Source organism: Marmota monax, unplaced genomic scaffold (genome assembly GCF_021218885.2).
Source record: "Marmota monax isolate L192 unplaced genomic scaffold, Marmota_monax_Labrador192_F-V1.1 WCK01_AAM20220418_F8-fsc00014, whole genome shotgun sequence".
NCBI classification, from domain to species: Eukaryota; Metazoa; Chordata; class Mammalia; order Rodentia; family Sciuridae; genus Marmota; species Marmota monax.
The window spans coordinates 24,887,443-24,912,728 of NW_026695222.1; the positions used below are offsets into that span (position 1 = coordinate 24,887,443).

Below are 25,286 nucleotides of genomic sequence, written 5' to 3' on the forward strand. Positions count from 1 at the left end.
GGTGTCACTTAACTTTCATGACTCAAAAACAAATCTTGAAGGGGGGGTGCAGAATAACATTCTCTAAAATAAATAAAATTGGGATGCTGGATGGCAAACAGCCTCATGGAGCTCCAGGAATAGCAGGGACAGGCTGTTCTGTGCTGGTGGTTACTGAACCAGTGTTTTTAACTCCCAGTGACTTTAACTTCTCATCTTAATCAAGGCTAAGGCACTCTCCACAGTCCTTAACACATTACCTTCCCAAGAAAATCACTCTCGGTACTGTAGGGTTTGGGGCTTTTTTAATCCTAGGTACCACAAATTGAACTTAGCAACTACCCAACCATATTATTTCCTTCTTGTCTAATGTAACTTTTCTGTTGTTTTTTATATGTATTATATATATTTCTGTTGTTTTATATATATATAATTTTTTTTAATTATCCACCTTCTTAAATTAACCTTTTGTTTTTAACAATCAAGCAAGCCAGGAACAAGAACATGGCAGTACTTTATAGCCTAGCTTTAAAAAAAAAAAAACAGGTGTAAAGGTTGCCCTCCACAATCATCATTTCAAATGGTAAGTTGTCCTTTTGGAAGATACAAGGTTGTGTGTAGTCACTGGGGGTCTCAGGGCTGGGAAGATTCCTCCTGAAAAGTAAGCCTGAAAGTTCCTCCCCAGGGCAAGGCTCACCTTGAACGCAACCATAAGCCACCCCCTCAGGCCCCTCACTTCTTAGTCATTGCTTTAAGCCACAAATGACTAGTTAAGTATGTACAATGAACCCTTGCACAAGCTGCCAAGAGCCTCGTGGAAGTCAAACTGATACGCTAGACGATTTCGTTAATTCATCCCAAAAGCAATTATCACCCTTTCCAATGATCAATGAGCCCTTCCTAGGAGGGTACCGAGACTCATCACCCAGCAAGAGAAGCATTCAAAGGCTCCCTCCCAATGGGAGTAAAACAGGATGACCTCAGGGTGACAAGAGCCTGCCTGTGGGCGGGCTTCCTGATGCAGGTGGAGGGGCGCAATGACACCACCCGACGGCCACGCGTGTCATCCCCATCGCAGGCAGTTGGTACCCGCACCGTGGAGGACTGCGGGTTGGCTACAGGACTTCGGTGGGCACGCCAAGAAGAGAGGACGAGGTCGCCTTGACGAACCGCGCCTGCGCAGCACAGCCACTGCCGAGCGCTCGCCGCCAGCTCTGCGCCTGCGCGACGCACCCCCAGGGGGCGGGGCCCGGCTGCGCCGGCACGCAGCGCCCTCAGGGGGCGGAGCCCGGTTGCGCTGCGCGGCGCTGAGGCTTGGCCTGGCCGGGATAGGGCGCGGGGCCGCGCGTCTGGACGTCCTCGCGCCGGGCCCGACGGCGCCTGCGCGCTTTGCGGCCGCCGGGTGCGGGTGGGGCGGGGTAGTGTGGCCTCATTGTCCCCTAGAGTCTCCCGGACAGGACCCAGGCCACCGGCATCATGAAGATCTGGACCTCGGAGCACGTCTTCGAGTAAGTTCGGGCGGGCGCGGAGGCCCCTGGGGAGCGACGAGCCGTGCCCGCGGGCGGGGCAAGGTCACGACCCCAGCCCCCAGGCCCCGCCCCGCCGCGCCGTCTCGGCCGTCGGGGGCTCGAGGGCCTGCGCCGTCGGTGCGCTGGCCACAACGTGCCGTCGGGTGACCAGGCACCCTCGTGCCAGGCCCTGGGCGCACGGCCTAGCGCTCTGAGGCGGAAGTGGGAGATGTGGCCCCTCTGTGGTCTGCCGGGCTGGCAATAGCCAGACCCCAAGTGCCTTCAGACCCGCTGTGCTTGTCCTGAACTTGCAGCAGCGGAGAGGCCTTACAGTAGCGCCAGGTGAGGCCTGCAGTCACCTCTGCACGCCCCACACAGAAGAACCACCGGCATAAGCAGCTGTGCGCTGTTTTCCTAAATAAGTGGTCAGGGCGTTATTCTAGGGCTCTGTTGACTGATCTGCCCCTCGCGCTGGTGTGAAAAGCCACCTTGCCTTGGACATTGTGGTGATTTATAGACTGTCCGCTCTCCTCCGCTCATCTTGCTGCTATTGCCACACCGTTTTCATTATTGTAACTTTGTGGTGTTGTCTGATTTAGACATTCGAGTCTGTGAGTGTTTCTGAGGGCAATTTTAAAAGAAGTCAACACTTCTACACTGTGAATCAGGCCCATCGGAACGCCTGTTTATGCAGAAAGAACAGAATGTTAGAACCAGACGGAAGCTTTCTTTTCTCCCTGAAGTTTAGAACCCACTTGTGTGAGGAGGAAAGAGACCACGGTTTTTATATTGTAGTCTTTATAGTATTCTTGAACCTGGCCATGTCCTCTAGTCCACTCAGCCTCAGGGTGCTTGCCCAAGTTGGAATGCTTCAGAAGTGCTTGGTACTGAGTCTGGCTTTCAGAACTCCCTTCTCCCTGGTCCTCCCTAAACTTCTCCTCACCTTGTCCCAGTTCCTATCTCCACTCCTGTCCTCTTTCTCAACATCTTCCTCACATTTTCCCTATTCGTGTAAATGTTGAGTGAGATTCAATTGTTGGCCTGCCTGTCTTCCATTTCATTAGTAAGATTGTACTCTTTCTCTTTTTGTCGCAGACCTCTTAAAGATTCGATGAAAGTTCTTGGACCTACCTTCTAGAAGATAGGCATACTCAAATAAATGCTCTCCATGTTCCAGGAGGAGGAGCAGCAAGCAGCTCTGCTCTGCCTCTTCTCCAAATAGTCTGAGCTGCTCAGTCAAGGTGCCAGCTGATACATGTTCATGGCGACCAGATCTGTACCTTGATCTCCAGCCTTTCAGGAACTTCCCATTGTTATTTTCAGGTGTCTGCCATTGCCTACTGTCCAGCACCTCTTCAGACTCAACATTCCTGAAGTCCAAATCAAAATTTCCTCTCACAAATCTTACCATTTTCATGTGTCCCATCTTCAGGATGTTGCTGTCACACCCACACCCAGGTTCTCATTCTATGCCTTACCCATCCTTGATTTTCCAGCACTTCCTCTTGAGGTCTAGCTTATGGTTGATGTTCAGTTGATGACTTCAACATGGAAGAATGCCTAGTATGTGCTAGGCACTGCTCTTTGGACTGGTTACATTGTAAATAGATCAAGATACTGTTGCCCCAATGGAGTTAACAATGTCCCCACCTTTTTTTATTTTTTTATTTTATTTTATTTTGGGGGGGGGGGGTATAGGGAATTGAACCCAGGGGTGCTTAACCAGTGATCCACATTCCCAACCTTTTCTATTTTTTTTTGTTTGTTTCATATATCATATATATTTTTTCTATCTTATTTCCTAAATTGCTTAGGGCCACACTAAATTGCTAGGGCTGGCCTCAAACTGGTGTATTCCTTAGTCTCCTAATCACTAAGATTACAGGTGTGCTCTACCACACCCACCTCATTTTATAGGTGAAGAAATTGAATAGGACTCTAAGCCATCACTAGGTTCCCTTGACTCCATTTTGGTGCTATATTTGAATGTCTTTTAGTATTAGATCTTTTTCACATAATTATGTTAATACAATTAAAACAATTGTTGGAAGATTGTAATATGCAACCTTTATAAAGTTTGAGCAACTTTGTTTCATAAAGCAGTCTTAGTTTGAGCTATGTCAACATCGATGTTTTCAAGTTGGCTAAGAGCACAGAGATGGGCAAAATTACAAATAATGCATTACCACCCTGAAGCCATGGAGTTATTAATTTTTTAGAGAGGGTGGGAGGAAGAGATAAGCACATGGAAGCCAGCTCACCATGGTATATGACTAGATGGACAGGGAAAGTGTTCATCTGATTTTCATTTTAGATAGTTGCCTTGGTGATAATCAGAGTGCTTGGGCTATATCACTTCCATTTCTGGGGCCTGTTTAGATTTATGAAGCTGTTCCACTTACATATCTGCATTGATTACTGAATAAGGCTTGAGATTAAAAACAGAATGAGCTTAATTTATGCAATATTATAGAGAAAATGAAAACATTAAAAAGCATGTCACTGATTGTCCAGGGTTCTGAGAAATCAATGGAGTTGAGGTTTCCTGTCTGTTAACAAGATGTAGTTTTCAGTCTTGAGGTCTCTGAAATGAATTTTTTACCTGTTTTACTTTTAGAAAAATAAGAAGTAATGCTGGGTGATTTATATCAGTCAAGTATGACTTGAAACATCATCTCCAGATCTTGTCTTTTTCCTTCAAACTAAGACTAAAGCACAGATAGATTGGGATTGGCATCGGTCAAGCAGGTGGTCCAGACTACCTTCAGTACTAATGGTAGTTGACACAGACTTTTTGTAAGAGGGACATCTAGAGTAGCTAATTCACAGAAGTTTGTAAAGAGCTAATATATATCACATTTTGAGTCACTGAAGCACCTGTGCCTTTTCAAGAAAATAAAGACTCTGCACGTTCTCAAATGACATGGTATTGTTAACTACTTCAGTCCTAAGTGATAAGAACTGCCTATTATGTTAAGAGAGATTATTAGAAAATAGCATATTGGGGGCCAGAAGAACATTTTATAGTATTGAGTGACCTTTTCAAAACAGAAATCAGAATCACTTCTTTGAGGAAAATAATGGATATTGACTGGAGGGGACACTGTTTTATATTAACGTAGAGAAATTTTTCATAATTAAATCAATAAAGTTTTGGATCTTCTGTAATTCCTATAAGAATTTACAGTGCCTAAGTTCTTTTACTCTTATAACTTCATGGAATTGTGGTCAAACAAAAGAATAAATGGTTTAATGACTAGTTTTAGCCATGCATGTTAGAAGTGCACACCTGTAATCCCCAGCTCCTCAGGAGGCTTAGGCAGCACGATTGCAAATTCAAAGCCAACCTGGGCCACTTTGCAAGACCCTGTTTCAAAATAAAAAATTATAAGGGCTGGGGATGGAGCTCAGTGGTAGAACACTCCTGGGTTCAATCCTCAGTACCACAAAAGGGTGGGAAGAGGCTGGTTTTGCTACTTGTTTGAGAACATAATTTTTAAATACATTTTTTATGAATTAGTGGTTCTTCCTAGAAACAATTTACATGTGAAAGTGGATAATTGTAAATAGAAAAGATAAGAAACTACACTTTAATTCTCTGTAGATAATTTGATATTTATAGACATCAATTATATTTATATAGCCTGTGTTCTAGAAAAATACCAAATTCTGTTCACATTAAAAATGTAGATCAAGCTCCCAAAATCATCATTCAGTCAGTGTTCAGAAAATAATTGTCCCTAGGTAAACTAATTAGATTTCCAATATAAAGAGTGATTTGATAAGTTATAAAAATTGTTTAATTATCATGCATATTTTTAAACGTTTGATTTTGGATTTGTGTTGGCAGCCACCCATGGGAAACTGTTACAACAGCTGCAATGCAGAAATACCCAAACCCTATGAACCCGAGTGTGGTTGGAGTTGATGTGCTGGAGAGGCATATAGATCCCTCTGGAAAGCTGCACAGCCACAGACTTCTTAGCACAGAGTGGGGACTGCCTTCCATCGTGAAATCTGTAAGTGTGCCCGATCCCCGAGAAGTGTGCCTGCAGTGCAGAAGTTTCCTAAAACACATTATAATTTCAAATAGGTTGTGGGAGCAGATTCTGAATATCATTTTTGCATCAGTTCAAATTGTATTATAATAAACTTGAGTTATGAGTGTATAATGAATTGGAAATATTATTACAGTCTTCATGAAGGCGCCCGATAGAACCTTCTGAAGGGAACCAGCTGATGCTGTATAACCTAAAAGGAGTTTATTCTGTTCTTTCTGCTTTTGCCAGCAACTTGAGACCAATAAAATGTAGATATAATGGTCCAGTCATGACTGTTAGGTGACAGTTGCTGTGGTTAATAATAGGCTGTGCACATTAAGGAGAGTGTTCTAGGACTTAGCATTGCCATATTTGTGCCATAGCCTGGTACTCCTTCCTGTATAGTGGAAACAGTTCTAGTCAGTTACAAAAGAGTAGCTTTAGTGATGCACTTTAAGCAGCAAGAAATTAGAATGCCATTTTATCACAGTGTGAGAAAACTGATGTGGCAAATGGAGCCGGTTTTCTGTACAGGGTCTGTCTTCACAGAAGGCAGGTCTACTCAGAAATCTTAAGTATACATTTTTCATCAGGAATATACTCATCCCCTATATACAAACCACAGCATTAGGTGACAGGGACACAGAAGTGAACAAGAACAAGAAGCAGGCCTGGGGGGTCAAGCGCAGGAAGTAGCCCTGGTGCTGCTGGGATCTTCCACAGCAAGATGGTCATTTTGTATCTGGAGCATGAAGCTGTGGGACCTTTCCCATGGAACACTTAAGGAGATACTGACAGGTTCTGGGGCTCTCCCTCTTCTAGATGCCGTGTTGCCCCAAATCTTCTGATTTCTGTATTTTGTTTGCTTACCTTGGCGGTTTTGGTGGCATGCCTTAGATTGCATGCACTCTCTTAGGCTGGTTCCTGGCTGCCTTTAGGAAAGGTTTTGGGGTATAGCAGTCTTGTCTCATCTGTAATGTGTGAGTTATTGTTGCCCTCCAACAGTTCTTCTTTCTGACCTTTGTTACCTCCTGTTTTTTCAGAACAGATTTTGGGTTAAGCTATTGTAACACATTTATACAATCAAATAAAATATTGATACACTCAGTAAGAAATCCTTCCTCCTCTGATTACTAATTCTGAATGTTTTTCTTAGCTTATTGGTTCAGCAAGAACCAAAACATATGTGCAAGAACATTCTGTAGTTGATCCTGTAGAGAAAACAATGGAACTTAAATCGACTAATGTAAGTCTTGGCTCTCTTTTGTTTTAATTTTGAACTGTTTGGCTTAATTTTTTGTTGTATAGTTGATACCAGATGGATGTGTGCAGAAAGTCAGTACTTGGGAGCTGAGGTCAGCACTGCTCAGCTTTGCAGCCTTGTTGCTCTAAAGGTCCCACCTCTTTTTAGGAGCTACCATTCAATAAAGTGAATGCAGGATCATGTGCATATTATTATTATACTTTTCTTAATTTTAAAAAATAAAAAGTAGACAGCAAACAGTGAAATTTAAGTTGTATTCATAGAAAAATATCAAAGTTTATTTGTGTTTGGCTTTTTATTGTTTTGTATATTTAGCTAGTAAGATTTTGGTTTATGTTTTGATTTGGGAAATATTTTTAATCTTTGTTTCCAAAATGATTTACTTTTTTATTAAATATTTTTTAAAATTGTTGATGAACCTTTATTTTACTTATTTATATGTGTTGCTGAGAACCAAGGCACTGGTGTCCCTCACATGCTAGGCAAGCGTTCTACCACTGAGCTACAACCCCAGCCCCATGATTTGCTTTTTATCCCCTTCTATAGATTTCCTTTACAAATATGGTTTCAGTGGATGAGAGACTTATCTACAAACCACATCCTCAAGACCCAGAAAAGTAAGTAAAAATATTTTTGACCAACATACTTTACAAGGAGTTTGGGTTTGTTTGTTTGTTTGTTTTGTAATTTACTAAATCTTTTTAAAGAGGGCAAGTTGGGTCATCTCACACTGTGCATGTGTTTTGTGGCAGGACTATTTTGACTCAGGAAGCCATCATCTCTGTACAGGGAGTCAGCCTTAGCAGTTACCTGGAAGGACTGATGGCGACCACAATATCTTCTAATGCTAGTAAAGTAAGTAGACTGCTACTCAATGCTTGATGTCCCTGGGTTCATTTCTAGAAGACCTTAAGCTGAATTTATTTGTCCTTGTAAGCTGACTCTCAGCCACTTTGTAGTCAGAAGCCAGACAGGTTTCTGGAGTCTAGTGTGCCTGGGTTTACATGGCAGGTTCTATCCAACCTTTCAACCTTGAGCAATCAAGTGAACTTTTCTGTGCCTCAGTTTCCTATGATTGCCCATCTTACAGGGTTGGCATGTGGTAAATGAGATAACATATGGAGCGTGTGTGGCCTAAGGCCCAGCACATAGAAGTGCTTAATGATGTGTAGCTGTGTGCAGTTTAACTGCTGTCCCACAACTGTTCTTTATTATCATCGCCTTCATCAGTCTTTGATGTTTGCCTTCTAATCCATGAGATATAGTTAACACTACATACATATTATATGTGTTTTAGATATAAAAGAGTTCAGTTTTTTCCATCACCTTCAAGAACCAAGTTTTGCCCCATCAAGAATCGCTCTCATTCAGAGTGCATTGTTTAAAAAAAAGTAAATTTTGGGAAAGAGTTGATAATGCACTGTTCTTTAACACGTTTAATATAGTCATGCAGCAGTCAGAGGTACTCAGAGACTTTCTCTGTGCCAGGCGGAATACTAGGCTGGACTGGGGATAACAGCAGGGAGCAAAGCAAATGTGGTCCCTGCCCTCACTGAGTTAAGCAGAAGGCACTGTGAATCTCACAACACACATTTAGGAAAGGGAGAATAAGGACAGGCAGGAGAGTGTGTAGTGATGGATATTTCTGCCAAGCGCTGAATGGAGGTGGATTGTGGGATAAGCCGGGAAGAGCACTGGGGTGGAGGAACTGTGTGTGCATAGGCCCTGACAAAGGAATCATGATATGTTCCTCCTTCCATTCTTTAAGGAATTTTGTAGAGCACCAGGCAGGAAGGGGTGAGGACGGAGTTAAGAACCAGATCCTTCAGGGTGTGGTACAAGACTTTAATCTAAAATTTAGATATGAAAAAGGGTTTGACCACTCTGACTATGAAATGCATAAAACATGCTGTCATTTAATTGTAGATTATTTTGAGAACATCTTTTGCATACAAAATAAAAATCAGTTTATGGGTCAAGCCGGTTGCTCAAGGCATTTGATATTTGGTAAATAATATTTGAAAAAAGAAAGCAAGAACAAAAACAATCTGTCCTTTTGGAGCTTAGTTATGCTCTTAACACTCCTTGTTACTTCCTGTTGTACATACCTTTGCTATCACTCAGTAACACTAAATGTGTTGGATTTTTTTTAAGGGCCGAGAAGCAATGGAATGGGTAATACATAAATTAAATGCTGAGATTGAAGAGTTGACGGCTTCAGCAAGAGGAAGCATAAGGACACCAATGGCGGCGGCGGCATTTGTAGAAAAATGATAAAGTCAGTATAGAATATCAAATCCCCAGGTCTCTCCAAGCAGACAGTGTATTTATTTGTTATTTAAAAGTACAACTGTATTTTAGGTAGAATTTTTTTCTAATAATCTGGAGTAAGGCTGTGTGACTTTTGATCAAAACAAAAAGATACAGGACTTTTAAAATCCAAGGGATCATCTGAGGTTATTGTGGCTTGAAATGACTAATTTCTAGGGTTCTAGTATTTATGTGAAATTTAACAATTTTTTTTTTTAAGTACTCTGGAGAAATAGATATTGACATTGAGTCTCCTTAAAATAGAATTTTAACACTTTTCAGGCATTGGAACTGTACCTGACTTTGGACCAACCCCAGAGCCAAGCAAGCAGAGCCTCTCCTCATACACACACATTCACTTTGCTAAAACAGACTAGCACACCCTGCATGGGGGAACTGACTCATTAAAATAAGAATTTGTGTAGTTTTAAAAGACATTAAATTGTATAAAATAACTTGCTCTGCTAAAAACCAGTGTTTTGATTTGGTATTTAAATGATGTTTTTGGAGTAAAAATCATCACTAAGTCTAATATATGACTCCAACATAAATAATATTGTATTATAGAGTACTGTGTTGATTTGCCAAAGTTTTGTAACTTAGTAAAGGTATTACCTTCCTTGGACTTGTACTTTATGATTTAGCATGCTGTACCGTGGGCTGGTTATGTTAACTAAAAAAATAAAGTCATTACCTGAGTTTCGCAGCACTCTTAAACAGAACACTTAAACAGAACAGCTGTTCACATCTTTTAGCATTTCACATTTGCCTAACTTATAAATTGCCATGTGTCAAAATCATGGTTTTGTAATTGCTAAGGCATGATATGTCAGGTTATTTGAATATAATTACTTTTTGAGGTAATTGTGACCACAAAACATCTTTTTTACATGAAAAGCTGTACATCATTTGAAATTACTCAAATGATGTCTTGATGTGAGGCATAAATCCCAGGTACTTAATGTTTTTAATAATATGGTGCCACTGTGGGGGTGTGGGGGCGTTTGGGGAGAAAAAAGAATAATGAAAGGTGGGGACAGAGTGGCCCAAACTAACCACTGAGCCAATTACACTGCAGGTTTTATTAATGGGATGTCCTTATTTTTGATGCCAGAGGGTGGCTGAAAAAGTGAAAAACAATCCAATAAATGTATTTTGTTTAATATTTTGTAGCAAGCAGTTTGAATCACTAAATGATATCTTTGATACTTGCAGTTGTTGCATACAAAATATTTTGTTAAAAGGTGATGAGCTCTTGCCTTTATTTTACAGTGCTTAATGAGATCACCTTCTATAAAGAGACCAGTTAATATGTGTACATAAAACGACAGAAAGATACCAAACTTTTTAAAATTATGTTTTTCTATTGAAAATACTGTTTAGCTAAAGAATTCTTGGGATATTTGTAAAAGCAAGTTAAATCCGATAAGGTTTCTGATTATGTTTTTTTGTAACCGGAGATGGTTTTTACAACTGAAATAACATTTCAGCTAAAGAAAACATTGCTAAATATTAATGTTTCACAAAAAGTGACTTGTATAATTTCTGTTATACTTTTTCTGAAAAAAAAGATGTAATATCTTAATGGAAAACAAATTTTTAAAATCTTTATTTTATCCTTCGTTTGGTTTTTTTTTATTTTGATCTAATGATAAAATCCTATTTTCATTTTCCAATACAGTTAGTTTCATCTTTTTAAATAGCTGATAATTTGTTGATTTTGTTAAAATATAATCACAGCCAGCAAATTCATTGAAGAGGACTGAATTAAATAAAGTATTGATGACTGCAACTCCTGAACTCTTGAGCATCTCATAAAAAAATGAAAGAAATTAAAAACTTTTTATTAATAAAATCTTTCTCTGGACTGTGGTGTTTTTCTTGATTATAACGTGTTTTTCGTGGTTGAAGGTGAAGAGCAACTCCTTGAAGGCCAGCACACCGGCACCGAACTAACGGGTCGCACCCGGCTTTGCGCGGTACCTACGACCACAACCCGTTCCTCGCGCCCCGGGCGGGGCTCGGCGCGGTCTCGCTGTCCACCGCCCGCGGGAGCCAATGGGCCAGGCGCAGCCGGTCAGCCCGCCCGGGGATTGGCACCCGCAGCCCGGGCCGCGCGCCCTCATTGGCTCCAGAAGGCAGAGGGGCTTCCGCGGTGGGGCTGCGGAGGCTGGGCTATATGCGGTGATTGGCAGGTCCGCTGGCCCCGCCCCTTCCGCTTCTCAGGCCTGACCTTCCTGCCGCCCGTAGCTGAGCCGCTACTGCCGCGTTTTCGCGATTCGACCCGACGCGCCCCCTCTCGCGACATCATGGTGGCGTACTGGCGACAGGCTGGACTCAGGTAGGCCCGGGCCTCTGGAGGGAAGCGCACGGGCCCGGCGCCAGAGTCGCGGCGGGGGTAGCCGGCGCGTGGCCTGGCCCTCCCCACCGGCCTCCGGGCCTCGGCGCCGCCGCCAAGATGGCGTCGCTGTGGACAAGGGCTGCCGGCCTACAGGCCCCGGAGGATGCGGACGCCGGGGGGCGGGCCCGGCGCGGGCAGTGCACCCTAGTGCATCGGCTGCACACACGGACAGCCCCGCAGCATGCCCTCTTTTGTTACCCCTTGACCTCGGTGTCCTTGTGGAAAAGGGTGGAAGCCCCCTCTGAGTTGTTCAGACCTGCAAAGCACAGTGGTGGCCTGGGGGGGGGGGGCGTTCAAGTGTGCAGCGGCCGCCCCGTGTGCAGTGGGAAAGTGGGAACCTGTGGTCCTAGTGACACACCTTGCGAGTTGGCTAGATTTGAGTAGTGGTAACTTCCCCAGCTACTGAGTAGCCCGAGTTTCCTGACGTGGTAAGGTCAAGTAAAGTACGATGAACTTGAAAAACAATAACAAACCATTTATTAAACCACCTACTATGTGATCCAAGGTTTTTCACACTTTGTACCACCCAGACCCTTTCAGGGCAGGTATTATTATTCTTTTATTCTATTGTTTTTACAGGTGAATAAACAAGCTGACAAGGGCTGAGCAGCCTGCAAGTCACCCAGTTAGTAGGAGTAGAAGCAGGAATTGGAACTCTTTACTTCTGACTCCTAAAAACAAGTTCTAAGACATGAGCAGTAGCTACCACCATCCACTTCCTGTTTTCAAACAAAGTGTGAAAAGTGACCAGCATCTTTTGGGAAAATAAGATGTTGCTAGAAATCCAGCTACCAAACAGGGAGCAGATAATTTAGATATTCTGCTAGAATTGATGGTGTTCTCTGAGGACTTTTCGTAATTTAGAAACCTTGATTAGGAGATATTTTCAATGACAGGCTTGTGAGAGACAGTCTAGTATTCTCAGGAAAGCCTTTAAATATTTATCAGAGAAAGAGCTGTTTGGGTTCAAGATAGTTTTTTTCTCTGTTAATTATAAATACCTTATCTTGTAAGAATAATACAGTTAAACAGGTTTTAAGTAAAATGGGAAAATCATTTGTGTTGTATCCTCCAAAAACATTTTGGTCTGATTTTTGGTTGTTTGTTTGCAAGTCAAACAGCCTACAAGTCACCCAGTTAGTAGAAGTAGAAGCAGGCATTGGAACTCTGACTCCTAAAAACAGGTTCTAAGACATGAGTGTCACCCCTTCCCCCGTGTTGTGGGATTTTTTTTTTTTAAATATTTATGCCCCTTTTACTGTAAGTTAAAATCATGATCATTGAACCAAAAAAAATCAGTTGCTCTTTTGGCACATTTCTTTCTTTTTGTGTGTGTGTAGAGGTTTCCTTTGAAATTAGTTTTAAATCCAATTCTGCAATAATGTCCGACTAAACCAAAATTAAAAGTTTAGGAAAGAAACCAAAAACACAGTAACACAGCTGTCTGGCAGGATTATTGATAATTAACATATCTTCTCTCATTTTCTCCCAGCTACATCCGATACTCTCAGATCTGTGCAAAAGCAGTGAGGGATGCACTGAAGGCAGAATTCAAAGCAAATGCCGAGAAGACTTCTGGCAGCAGCATAAAAATTGTGAAAGTAAAAAAGGAATAATCAGTAAGTTATGGATTTATTTAGAAGAAGAGTTGCATCTTAAATTTTTAGAGCCACATAAAAATCAAACTAATTCTAGTTCGGGCTTCTGTTCATTTTTTTAGTCAGCGCATTTCAAAGTTAGTTATTGGAGTAATAATTTAAAATATATAGGGTGTAGAAGTACTGTGGCATGATAAAAGGATGTCCTTTTGGGCCCTGACAAGCAGAAGTAATTGGCATATTGATTTTCAGTTCATTTAGCAATGCTTAGGTAGAAAGCCATCTTATTTTAATTAAACCTGTTTCATTTGTCTGCACAAAATCAAATAATTTGGAGGATAAACTCCTCACTTTTCTAATTGCTATTGGAGTTATGTAACAGTTCAAGAGCATGAAAAATTACAGCTCTTTGCGTTTTTATTTCCCCCACATCTGCTAATGTCCTCACAAATCACCATTTCCTGAACATAAGGACTGCGAGTACAGCAAGGGTCCTGCTGTTTTACTGAGCAGTAAAATCTGCAAGACCCTGCAGTGAATACTGTTTTGCTGAATTTATTATGCTTTCAGACTGTTTGGTTCATTTTAGTTCTGCAAAGATGTTGGTGATGTAAAGTTTCATTCTTATGCAATAAAAAGACAGTTCTGTACAGTTGATAAGTTCAGGCGTTTGTACTCCAAACTATAAAAGTGATTTGATCTCTCAGCCACTTTCTTGACATTGTTATTTCAAAGATAAGGCAAATTATCAAAGCAGTGTTTTTCAGATTGAATTTTCTTGTTTTGCTTTTAAAAAGCTGCAGACACACTGTAGCATAGAAGTGTGGTAGACATTAACCCTTTGGCAACTCATGGATACAAGCAGTTTCACTTGATGGAGCTGTCTCCTCTAAGCACTTTTCATTCTCATTTTGAATTGGTAGATATTAAGAGTCTAGAAATGTGGTGTTTTGAATTGAGTCCTTTTTTAGGGGCTGTCTAATCTCCTAAGTTCATAGGAGACCTAAGAATATCACTTAGTCTATACAGTAGTGCTGTGCCAGACACTGCATCTGACTCCTGTGACTTTGCTGTGTCTTTGGGGTCAATAAGTTCTGTTCAGCTCAGCAGTGAGGACCCTCTCCATCAGCACCAGGGATATTGATGTCTTTAAAAGGCAAAGTAGTTCCTTTCTTCCTAGGCAAGTGTTAGATTTATTTATTGGGGAGTGCCAGTTGGGTGAGGCCCTGCACTCTTAAAAGTTATCCAGGGATTGCACCTGCAAAGGGATTTGCAGCCACAGTTAAACATTGACGGTTCACTATGTGAAGGTCCTTTCTGATATTTGTGTTGGATGTTTAAGAAAAGATACAGAACTGGATGGCAACTGTTGCATTTTCTTTTTTCCTCCTAGACCCTGACTAAAGCTTGAAATGCTACATTTTCAAGGTGAAGAAGTATGGGCACATATTATGGCAAATTAAAATCATCTCACTTCATGAAAAAAAAAAAACTGTCTTGTTCATAAATTGACAATGCCAATAAATTGATGTATGGCTCACTCTTATTGTTGGCTTTTGGTTTCTGTCAAACTTTTGTTTATAGAAACTACACAAATACATGATAAGGGGAAAGGGCATATGTGATATTTAGTGACCAAAGAGATACAGAAAACACTTTTTAAATGTTGCAAAATAAAAGTTCTGTTTTTCATGACATTAATTGGTGATTGAAATTAGACATTGCCATTATAGCTCTGTTGTCCCTAATCTTTGAATTGCATAGTCACATCAGAATAATGGCTCCGTTGTCAAGCAGGGTCTTCATCCTTTTGTCTAGACAGAAGTATCTCTAAGTGCCGCTTAGCCAGTAATGGAAATGAAAGTAATTACTGAAAGCATACATTAAAAGAACAAACACTAAATTGTAGCACTCATTTATTTATTGTGCACTTAAAACCTATACAGAACTGTTAATGTTACAATTTAATCACAAAATGCACTTCATATTGTTTTATAAATGAGTCTATATTTTAGTAGCATTTCTCATAGGAAATGAGGCAAAGCTGTTCAATACCTGCTTATTGAGATCCAATGGCCAGGCTAAAATTAAAATCTTGAGATTCTTGACTACAGGTCTGAGGTATGATGCTGCAGCAGTTTTGTGGTGTTCATTCATTCATTCATTAAATATTTAGTGAGAAAGAATTGTTGCAAATTTGGTTTTTATCTTTCTATGAAGCTTGGAACACTTGCCTAACTTCACACCATTGCAAAATTAACTGTAAATTTTTACTTTTTGGAGAATGGAGAAGTAAAATGGAACAGGAAATTTTGGAACACTTCTAGGACCAATTCTCACCATGGCACTGAAGCTGGTGATAATTTATCAGGGCCGAGGACAAGATGATGAAAACATCTTTGGTCTCAGCTTCTGGGAATGACCTTCGACACTTGACCTATAGTTTTATTGAATTCTCACTACAGCATGCAGAAAGGAGCAGTGGATTGAGTGGAAGGGGGTATGCAGCAGGGGAGAGGCCCCAGAGTCTGCCAAGGGCCTGTCTTCCTGCTGTTAGGAAGTTAAAGCATCTCTCTTCAGTGCCAAGGTCCCCAGGGTTAAGGTAGCAGGAAGCATCTTCCATTACAGAGGATAGGAATAAATGAATCACAGGCTGTCGGGCCTTTTTAATACCAGACAGATAAAGTAATAGGCAAAGGAGTAAATTATTTCAAATCTAGTGATTAGAGACCAGTTATTTACTGGGGAGGCAGAGGGGATGGTTTAGAAGTAAGACTGAGGGACAGAGCTTGTAATATGGAGAGAATGTAAAGAACTGAATAAAAGACAAAATCTGTCCAGCAAAAAATTTTTTGATGCGCTTTCTGATTTAAAAAAAAAAAAAAAAAAAATTGAACATCAAGTATTATAATGAAATGAACTCCCCAAACCCAAGACTGCAAGGAAACTGGCAGGACGACTATACCAAATGATGTAGGGACCCCAATCAGACTGAGTTGTGGGTAGTTCACAGACCAGTTGGGTGATGTTAGAGGGAGTCCAGTCATAAACTCTTGTAGTGGCCTGGGGTGTAAAGTGAAGGAATTGGACAAGCTCTAAAATTTTATAATTCTGCTAGTTCAGTCTCTTGAGAAACCAATGTCGCCGTAGCAACCGTAACCACTAAAGGAATGAGTTCTTCAAAATCAGGAGGGATAAATTTCTCTCATTTCTAGTTTGTTGTTGTTTTAATCTATTTGTATCATACAGAGGAGTGGGATGGTGAGATGCATTTTGAAATATTTTTAACTACTCAAATTAATCAGTCTGGGTGGTTAGGCTCTAAGAAAAGGAATTTATTTAGTTTGAAATAAAGCAATTTAGCCATTTAAAATTGAATTTTTTTGTACTTTAATGATTACTATTGAACAAACAAAAAGTCTTTACAATAATATAAATCAACAGAACTTTTTTAAAAAGATCTTAAGTCCATATCTTCTCTTGCATCTATTTAATTGCCTTTTTAGATTTGAGAAAGAAAGTGCCAGAGGAAGTGTGTGTGTAAATCTGCCATAATCACATGCTCCAAGTCTTTTCAGCATCTGGGAAGGTTATTAACTTAAAAGAGTGCATATATGTAGTTTCTTACTAAATCTAGTGCTTCGCAAACCACACACAAGTAAAATGTTTTAAACCATTGTTTTGTGCTTTTTTAATTTTGTAAATAGAAGGCTGTGAGAGATGCCAGTGGCAAGGCCTAATTTTCTCTTGGTATGTATTTTAGTTATTTCCTCGAGATGCACACAGAAAAGAGTGACATTTCCCGGAATGAGCAACTCGTCCATCCACCTGCTCCATTATTATTGCCAATAACAAAAGCACATCAGGAGATGGGAACCCAGTTGCCGGCAAGTAAATATTTCCTAAAGTCAGTGTCAGAGTATTTTCCCATCACCAGTTATGCATGGTCCCATAATAGAGCTCAGTGGTGATGCTAGAAGGCCATTAAGACCTTCACAGTATGCAAGGAACCACAGTGCGGTGTGTCAGAAATAGGTAAACTGTAATTAAGAAGTTATGGATGATTTGATTACGCTCTTGTGTATTTGGTTCTGTTGTAATGTGAGCAGATTAAAATCTTGTGATGGTTAAAGCTGTGTCCTTATGCAAACATTTATGGCAACTTCTGCAAATTAATTTGAACTGTAAAAGTTCCCTAATGAGACAATGTCCTCTGTAACCAAGAAGGACACTGCAGCCATTTCTGCTTAATTCCTACATTTGAGTGGTTGCCGAGTATGCAGCGTGCCCTTTCTCAGAGAGCACAGAAGCCACACAGCGTTTTAGGGGCTGTGGGAGAAGGGCAACTACTGAATAAAACTGGAAAGCATGTTTCCAAATTGCCTATAAAAGGAAAGCCAAAGATAATGATGAATTCCTGAAATCTAATACTGATTAGAAAGTTAAAATGGATGTGTGTGTGTTTTGAAAGCTAATTATTCAGAAATCAGAATCAGAGGATCAGTGTGCTTTAGTTGTGTTTTTCACTCTCTTGTTTTTCTGTTTTCCCTTTCCAGTTCATGTGTTGAGGTATATATACACTCTATGCAGTATACTAGTGGATATTGGCACTTTCCTGAGCCTATAAATCACCATATGCTAGTGGTCACCTGCCTCTTTTGGAGGCCAGCAACAAGGAAGGCAGGATTCCAGATAGTGTTAGTGAGGAAGACAGAGACCAAGGTGAGTCTTGGCTGCCCTAGGATGCCAGGACCTGACAGTGCTGCTGAAGAGTTAAGAGTGAACCGCACAGGCCTCCTGCAAACCTACACGTGCAGTCTGGTTGCCTGGCTAGGGCTAGGCCTGAAGTCAAGACTCAATACACTTTAAAATAAAGGAGGCACGCTATGGTGTTTTCACTTCACTGTTAAAAAAAAAAAAGAAAGAAAGAAAAGTAAAAGAGAAAGATAATAGAGTGTGCATTGACTATCAAACCACTCACAGTGCATAACTGGGCAGAGACCCTAGTGCCTATTAGCCTCCTCCCCCCAAAGTCCCCTCTGTAGCTGGGCTACAGTGTAAGGCAGCCATGGAGTGCTGCAGGAGAGAAACAAATCTTTGGAGAAACTTCTGTGAGTGACTCTCCTGCAGCATCTGTCCCTGCTAAGGGTCCTTCTCCTCTGCTTCCGTTTCCACCTGCTCCATCACCTCTTCACTTTCTTCCAGATTGGCTTTGGCATCTTGAAATTGTTGGTACTCGGACACCAAATCATGAACGTTGCTTTCGGCTTCCCCAAACTCGTTGATGTCCATCCCTTCACTAGTGTACCAATGCACAAAAGCTCTCCTTTTGAACATGGCTGAGAAATGCTCAGAAGCCCTGCTGAAGAGCTCTTGAATGGCTGTATTGTTGCCTATGAAGGTGGCCGCCATGTTCAGCCCCCGGGGAGGGATGTCACAGACAGCCACCTTGACGTTGTTGGGAATCCACTCCACAAAACAGCTGCTGTTCCTCGTCTGCACGGAGAGCAGCTGCTGGTCCACTTCCTTTGTGGACATCTTACCCCGGAAGATGCAGGCCACTGTCAGGTAGCGGCCGCGGCGTGGGTCACAGGCAGCCATGGTGTTGCGGGCATCAAACATCTGCTGGGTGAGCTCCGCCACGGAGAGGGCCCGGTACTGCAGGCTGCCCTGGGCGGTGAGCGGGGCAAAGCCCGGCATGAAGAAGTGCAGGCGAGGGAAGGGCACCATGTTCACAGCCAGCTTGCGCAGGTCTGCATTGAGCTGGCCCGGGAAGCGCAGGGAGGTGGTGATGCCGCTCATGGTCAAAGATACCAGGTGGTTGAGGTCCCCGTAGGTGGGCGTGGTCAGCTTCAGCGTGCGGAAGCAGATGTCGTAGAGTGCCTCGTTGTCGATGCAGAAGCAGGCATCAGCGTGCTCAATCAGCTGGTGGATGGACAGCACGGCGTTGTAGGGCTCCACCACCGTGTCCGACACTTTGGGGGATGGCATGACGCTGAAGGCATTTAAGATCCGGTCTGGGTATTCCTCTCGGATCTTGTTCATGAGCAGAGTGCCCATGCCGGAGCCTGTGCCCCCACCCAGGGAGTGGACGACCTGGAAGCCCTGCAGGCAGTCACAGCTCTCACTCTCGTTCCTCACTACATCCATGACGTTCTCGATCAGCTCGGCTCCCTCGGTATAATGGCCCTTTGCCCAGTTGTTGCCAGCCCCAGAGTTACCTGGAAAGAAGAGGAAGGGGGCGTGATGTGTGGAAAGGGCACCTGTAGGAGGCATCCTCATTTCTGCCCGGTGGAATCTTCTAGAAAAACCTACCATGCACAAAGCTGTCTGGTTGAAAGAGGGCTCCTAATCTGCTGGATCGGATGCTATCCATCGTCCCAGGTTCCAGGTCCACCAGGACTGCTCGAGGCACATACTTCTTACCTATGTAAAGCAGCAGGAAGATGTCAGCAAACTGATGTTTTTCTAGAAATTAATATTTCATCAAGATGAAACCTTGTAATCCTGGTCCAAAAAACAAGGGTGTTCTAGAAAGGGGTCTTTGATAGTTCAGGATTTGAGTACCTCCTGTAGTATCTTTCACCCCAAAAACATTTCACACATATCTGTAAAATACCCGCCCCCCCCCCCCACACACACACACACACACAAACAAGGAAAAAAAAAAACATTTCTCATCTTTGTTTGTTGTATTGCTCCTTCCAATCTGGATGATTCTATCGTTTACCAACATTTTTGTAAATTTTTGTTTGTAAATTTCCCTTTTTAGGAAAGGAGCTACTTAATCTGCTTGTGGTCTGGGTGAGTTCCTCTCCAGTCCTGCCTCTTGAACAGGGGTGGGGACCCCACTCTGGAGATTCAGCTGCCTGCCTGTCTGCCTGCTCCAGGTGGGACAACACTCATTTGATGCTTGGATTCCCAAAGCCTTTGCTCCTCTTCTGTCTGCTTCCTGGTTGTTGGGCCACCACCAACTGCAGCCCACCAGCCCTACCGTAGGCTTCGTTGTAGTACACGCTGATTCTTTCCAGCTGCAAAGCAGATGCCCCAAGGTCACTCCCAGCACAGTCGATCCCATGTTCCTCACCAATCACCTCCCAGAACTGAAAGTAGGAGCAGGGTTAAGTCAGTATAGACAAGGATCTGTGAAGGCCAAGAGGGCATCAGAAAGAAATGGAGCTCTTGGACTTGTTTCCCTTGGTCAACCTAACCCTTTTCATAAATGACCAATTCATAAATGACCAGGGAATTTCTTGGTTTTTGCCTGTACTAAGTATAAATATGAATATTTTTGAATTTTATGCCATCTTGAACTCCTGCAGTAAAATATCAAACACATAAAATACTAAATTGGATTGTTCTATTAAATTCAGGCTATTGCTAGGCGTGGTGGCCACACCTGAAATTGCAGAGGCTGAGGCAGGAGAACAATATGTTCAAAGCCCACCTCGCAACTTAGCAAGACCCTGTCTCAAAAATAAATAAATAAAAAGGAAAGGGGATGAGGCTGGGGTTGTGGCTCAGCAGTAGAGCACTTGTCTCACACCTGTGAGGCACTGGGTTCAATCCTCAGCACCACATAAAAATAAACAAACAAAATAAAGTTATCCAACTACAATTAAAAAAATTATATTAAAAAACAAAAAGGATGGGCTGGGGATGTGGCTCAAGCGGTAGCTCGCTCGCCTGGCATGCGTGTGGCCCGGGCTTGATCCTCAGCACCACATACAGACAAAGATGTTGTGCCTGCTGAAAACTAAAAAAAAATAAATATTAAAAATCTCTCTCTCTCTCTCTCTCTCTCTCTCTCTCTTTAAAAAAAAATCTCTCTCTTTAAAAAAAAAAGGACTGGGGATGTGGCTCAACGGTTAAGCATCGCTGGGTTCAATCCCCGGTACCATAAATAAATAAATAAATAAATAAATCCAGGCTGTTGGACACATTGCTTCATAATTTCACATCAGACAACATGTCTCTACTTTCACCTTGTAGTGCTCTGAGTTACTCAAGTGTGGATTCCATTAAGTGAAAATGAACTGAATTCTTATCAAATTTCACAATAATATCTCATTTCACTTTGGAGATTTCTTTCATGAAGTTTTCCCAAAAGTGCATAACCAGGACCTTGTGCACAATTTTAAGTAATATGCATTTTTGATGATCAGGCATGCATGTGATTCAAAATTATGCATTAGCTGTTGTCTTGCAGCTATGGATCATTCTGCCCTTCCAATCACATGTATAGTATTTGTCGATGTAGCTACATACCCTGTTCTCAATATGGAAGCCATTACTAGGTGGCCCCTTTGATGACCTGGAAAAGCATGTGTTAAAGTGCAATCAAAACATACTCATTTGTCAAGACCTCCTCAAGGGTGTTTTCCCAACTAAGTTTGTAAATGACACCTTGACTCCAGTCATGGTCTTAAAATAGGCTATAAATAAAAATTAAATAGGCTCTATTTTATAGTAAATTATGTCATGGTCCTGGGAGTGAAAGAGTGAATACACTGAAGTTCTGAGACACCACAATTGAATGTGTCTTAAAGTCTTTACAGCCCCAAGTAAGAAGTCACTGTTGGATTCTAACCACTGGGCAGCACCACCCAGGCCAAGAGCTTACCCTATCTCCACCATGCACTTCCTCTCCAGGGCCTCTCTCCATGTTATCTTGCAATGTCAGAGCAGGGGGCTCCCCATTTCTGTGTTAGCTATGAATGTCTTGTCACTGTGGCATGGAAGGACCATAACTAGTATTCCAGCTGTAAAATTCCCTGCCCTCAGTTTAAAAGACCTGCACTTAACAGACCTGAATTCATAGCAACCTTTCTCAAAATAGCTAAGAGGTGGGACAACCAGAGGGTCAGCCCATGGAGAGATGATGATCAAAACTGGTAAAGATTGAGGATGTTGATGCTTCGTGAAATAAGCCAGTCACGAAAGGACGAATATTAGATGGTTCCATCTAAATAAGAGTGGTCAGATTCACAGAGGCAGAAAGTAGAACATTGGCTCCCGGAGCCTGGAGGGAAATGGGTTTAATAGGAACAGAGTTAGTGTTTAATAGGGACAGAGTTTCAGTTCTATAAAATGAAAAACATTTTGGAGTTTGGATACACAATAATATGAAGATACTTAATACTACAGAACTGTACCAGGAATTGTTTTCTTAACTGTTCACTTTGTGGGATGTATATTTTACCTAAAAGCTTTTAACCCTCTTACTTTTTGAGACTGCATAATATTCCATGATATGGATAGACTACATTTCATCTATACATTCATCCATCAGTGAACATTTGGATTATTTCTGCCTTTTGGCTATTGTGAGAAATGCTGCTCTGTAAAAAGTAAGACCTCCTAATGGAAGTGTTTTAAAATCTTACTTTTAATGCAATTCATTCTAGTAAAAGTAATTTTCTTTTTGGACTACTAGGGATTGAACATAGGGCCTCACATATGCTAGACTACCCCTCTACCACTGAGCTATACCCCAGTCCTTTGGGGCTTTCTTTTGAGACAGGGTCTTACTAAGCTACCAAGGGTGTCCTCAAACTTTCAATCCTACTTCAGCCTCCTAAAATGCTGGGATTATAGGTGTGCACCTGGTAGAAGTGATTTCAAAATAACAAAGAGAACAAGTTATCTGGGTGTTGCAGAGTACAGTTGTTTATACTACAATGAGGATTGGAAATCTTGAGCTGAAACACCTGTCTTTTTGGTTTTAGCCAAATGAATCAGGTATTTTGTAGAGAAATTTAAGCAGAAGGAGCAGAGGAGAAATAATCCAAGTGTTCACTAATGGATGAATATATAGACAAAATGTGGTCTATCTGTATCATGGAATATTATGCAATCTCAAAAAGGAAGAGGGTTAAAAAGCTTTTAGGTATGATAAAATATCTCATACCTCAAAGAAAGTATTTTAATTATTTCTTCCACTATACACAAAAACTTTATTTTGGGTTTACCTCTTTAATTTCCTGTTGCATACTAAATAAAACAATTTTTTCTAATAGCATGAACATGGGAGGGGAGGGAAAAGACACTGTAACAATAAGGTCTAAAAAACTTCCCAACAAATTTCAAAATCCTCATTTGAGACAAATTACTGTTGTTAGAAATAATAAGATGATAAAAGTAAAATGGTGGTGGTCATACCTATAATCCTTACAACTCAGGAGGCTGAGGCAAGAGGATTCCAAGTTTTAAGGGTCTCAGCAACTTAGCAAGGCACTCAGTAACTTGGTAAGACCCTGTCTCAAACAAAAAGATAGGGGGCTGGGATGTAACTCAGTGTGTCTAGTCCCCAGTACCAAAAGAAAAAAATATATAAGTGAAATGACTGACGGGAATTACATACATGAAATTGTGGACCAAATTAGCATTAGTTAAACTAATCCTCTCAGCCTTTAATAGTTTCTGTGTCTCTGTAACTAAAGATCTGTTTAATAAACCAAATCCTCAGCAAGTGCCTGCATCTGCAAGGACACTGTCTCCCTGCCAGCTGGGGTATTTATGGGTCTGGGGGACCTGGTCAGCAGTCAGCCTTTACCTACCTTGGCTCCAATCTGGTTGCCACACTGGCCGATTTGAATGTGCACGATTTCCCGCATCCTTGCTTTGAACCCAAGGATCAGCTCTTCTTGAGATGCTCAGACTCCAGGAGACCCACTGTTCACCAGCGAGAGACGGCTGTGACTTTGATCATTGCAGGGATGAGACCAGCTTTCAGACCACCCTTGCAGTTGGCCCAGGGGTGTGTCCAGTCCACAGCCCAGCCCTAACCCTCTCAGCTCTTTGCCTATCAACCTTCCAGATGGGTTGTCCTTCCTTTCCTGACAGAATATTGCCCAGTCATTTCCCAGAGCAGGAGTGCAAGATGGGGGGCCACCTCTGTGTGGTGCCTGAACTGCACCTCACAGGCCTTGCCCTGGTGGCGCCTGGGCACTGGTGCCAGCTCTGATGCCTGAGCATGATGATAGCCAAGGCTCCCAGCTTGCTGCGGTGGCTGGGACCACCTGCACAGGGTCTTGCCTGTGCAAGTTATCAGTTGTCTGAACTCAACACTTGACCTCGTCTTTGGCTGAATTTCCCAGGGAGTGATTTGAAAACCACTTGTGGTATGTGGTAATATCCGAGGGAATGTGGGGGGATGGTTTTTATTATTTAAGTTTTGAATTTTATTGTTAATGGAAAAAATAATTAGTACTTATGTAGTAAAATGATGATGAACTTGACCACCATTGGAAGGTGACACGTGGGTCTTAGAAGCTCAAGAAAACTCCATTGAGAGAGAAAGTTCAGAGCCACTGCTTGGCCTCCAGGCCTTTCCCAATCTGACCCCAGCTGTCCTCCCAGCCCCTTTCCAGTCCTTGGTCCTTACAACCCCGTGCTATGACAGGACCTGGGAAAACATCCCACAGGACAACGTGACATTGGATTCAAAGTAAGAAGTCCATGAGGCTGTCCCTCCATGTCCCAACCAGATCAGTGACCTTACCAGAGCCCAAACCTGGAGTACTTGCTCTCAGTGGCCCATACAGGAGCTGTGCATCCTTTGCCCTGTGTCTAGCCTGAGCCCTGTACTCTGTGTATGTCCCATAGGCCTCATGGGCCTCAAGGTGCAGGTAGGAGCCCACACAGGGAGGTGACCAATAAGGGAGTCTAAGAGCAGTAGCCTCTCACTCTCAAAGGAGGTTAATCCAGGCATAGAAGGATCTGGGCTCCGAACCTGAGGAGCAGCCCAGACCTGCAGCAGGGGATTTGATCTGAGCATGCCAGGTCCAGCATGTGGTCCTCCAGATTGATTTAGAGTGTCCATTAAGAGCACCATGGGTCCTGGCTTCATCCCACAGAAGGGCAAAGGCCACTCTGAGGACTCTTGTCAAAATTCAGACACAGACTTGACTACTGGATGATATTGCGCCCACCTTCTGTCCTGTGACTCTGACCACAGCACAGTGGGTGTGTGTGTGGGAGTCCTCCTTTCCAGGAGGGACCACAGTGCGGACCACTTGAAGGTCAGGTCGTGACACTGCCAGCAACTCACTCTAACACAGACCCAGTAATAAGCCCTCAACCTGGAGATCACAGGAAAGCAAGGGCGGCAAGGTGAATTTCTTCAAGGTATAAAGTTTGCACTTTTGCAACATGACTGTATGGTTCAGATTTCTTTCTACTCAA

The 25,286-nt window shown here is 42.3% G+C and overlaps 3 protein-coding genes across 9 annotated transcripts; 2 read left to right on the forward strand and 1 right to left on the reverse strand.

Annotated features, from left to right (window-relative positions):
* The first annotated feature begins 1,290 nt into the window (after positions 1-1,290).
* Positions 1,291-10,968, forward strand: Prelid3b (PRELI domain containing 3B). 4 transcript variants are annotated; one of them, XM_058575520.1, is made up of 7 exons: positions 1,291-1,487; positions 2,583-2,810; positions 5,338-5,506; positions 6,684-6,773; positions 7,338-7,408; positions 7,544-7,646; positions 8,946-10,968. In XM_058575520.1, the coding sequence occupies exons 3-7, from the start codon at positions 5,369-5,371 to the stop codon at positions 9,063-9,065; spliced, it is 522 nt and encodes a 173-aa protein (XP_058431503.1). In that variant the 5' UTR covers positions 1,291-1,487; positions 2,583-2,810; positions 5,338-5,368; the 3' UTR covers positions 9,066-10,968. The 4 variants fall into 4 exon arrangements, with proteins under 4 accessions (XP_058431503.1, XP_058431504.1, XP_046289811.1 ...); XM_058575521.1 differs by having other exon boundaries at positions 2,583-2,728; XM_046433855.2 differs by lacking the exon at positions 2,583-2,810.
* A 316-nt stretch (positions 10,969-11,284) lies between these two features.
* Atp5f1e (ATP synthase F1 subunit epsilon) lies at positions 11,285-14,646 on the forward strand. Its single transcript, XM_046433553.2, has 3 exons — positions 11,285-11,442; positions 12,995-13,121; positions 14,494-14,646. The coding sequence occupies exons 1-2, from the start codon at positions 11,411-11,413 to the stop codon at positions 13,116-13,118; spliced, it is 156 nt and encodes a 51-aa protein (XP_046289509.1). The 5' UTR covers positions 11,285-11,410; the 3' UTR covers positions 13,119-13,121; positions 14,494-14,646.
* A 1,820-nt stretch (positions 14,647-16,466) lies between these two features.
* Positions 16,467-23,883, reverse strand: Tubb1 (tubulin beta 1 class VI). 4 transcript variants are annotated; one of them, XM_058575473.1, is made up of 6 exons: positions 23,660-23,883; positions 23,262-23,356; positions 21,724-22,122; positions 20,095-20,203; positions 19,416-19,526; positions 16,467-19,321 (listed from the first exon to the last, which is right to left on the reverse strand). In XM_058575473.1, exons 3-6 carry the CDS (start codon positions 21,763-21,765, stop codon positions 18,243-18,245), a joined length of 1,341 nt encoding a protein of 446 aa, XP_058431456.1. In that variant the 5' UTR covers positions 21,766-22,122; positions 23,262-23,356; positions 23,660-23,883; the 3' UTR covers positions 16,467-18,242. The 4 variants fall into 4 exon arrangements, with proteins under 4 accessions (XP_058431456.1, XP_046289507.1, XP_058431457.1 ...); XM_046433551.2 differs by lacking the exon at positions 23,262-23,356; XM_058575474.1 differs by lacking the exon at positions 21,724-22,122 and having other exon boundaries at positions 23,660-23,882.
* Between the last annotated feature and the right edge of the window lie 1,403 nt (positions 23,884-25,286).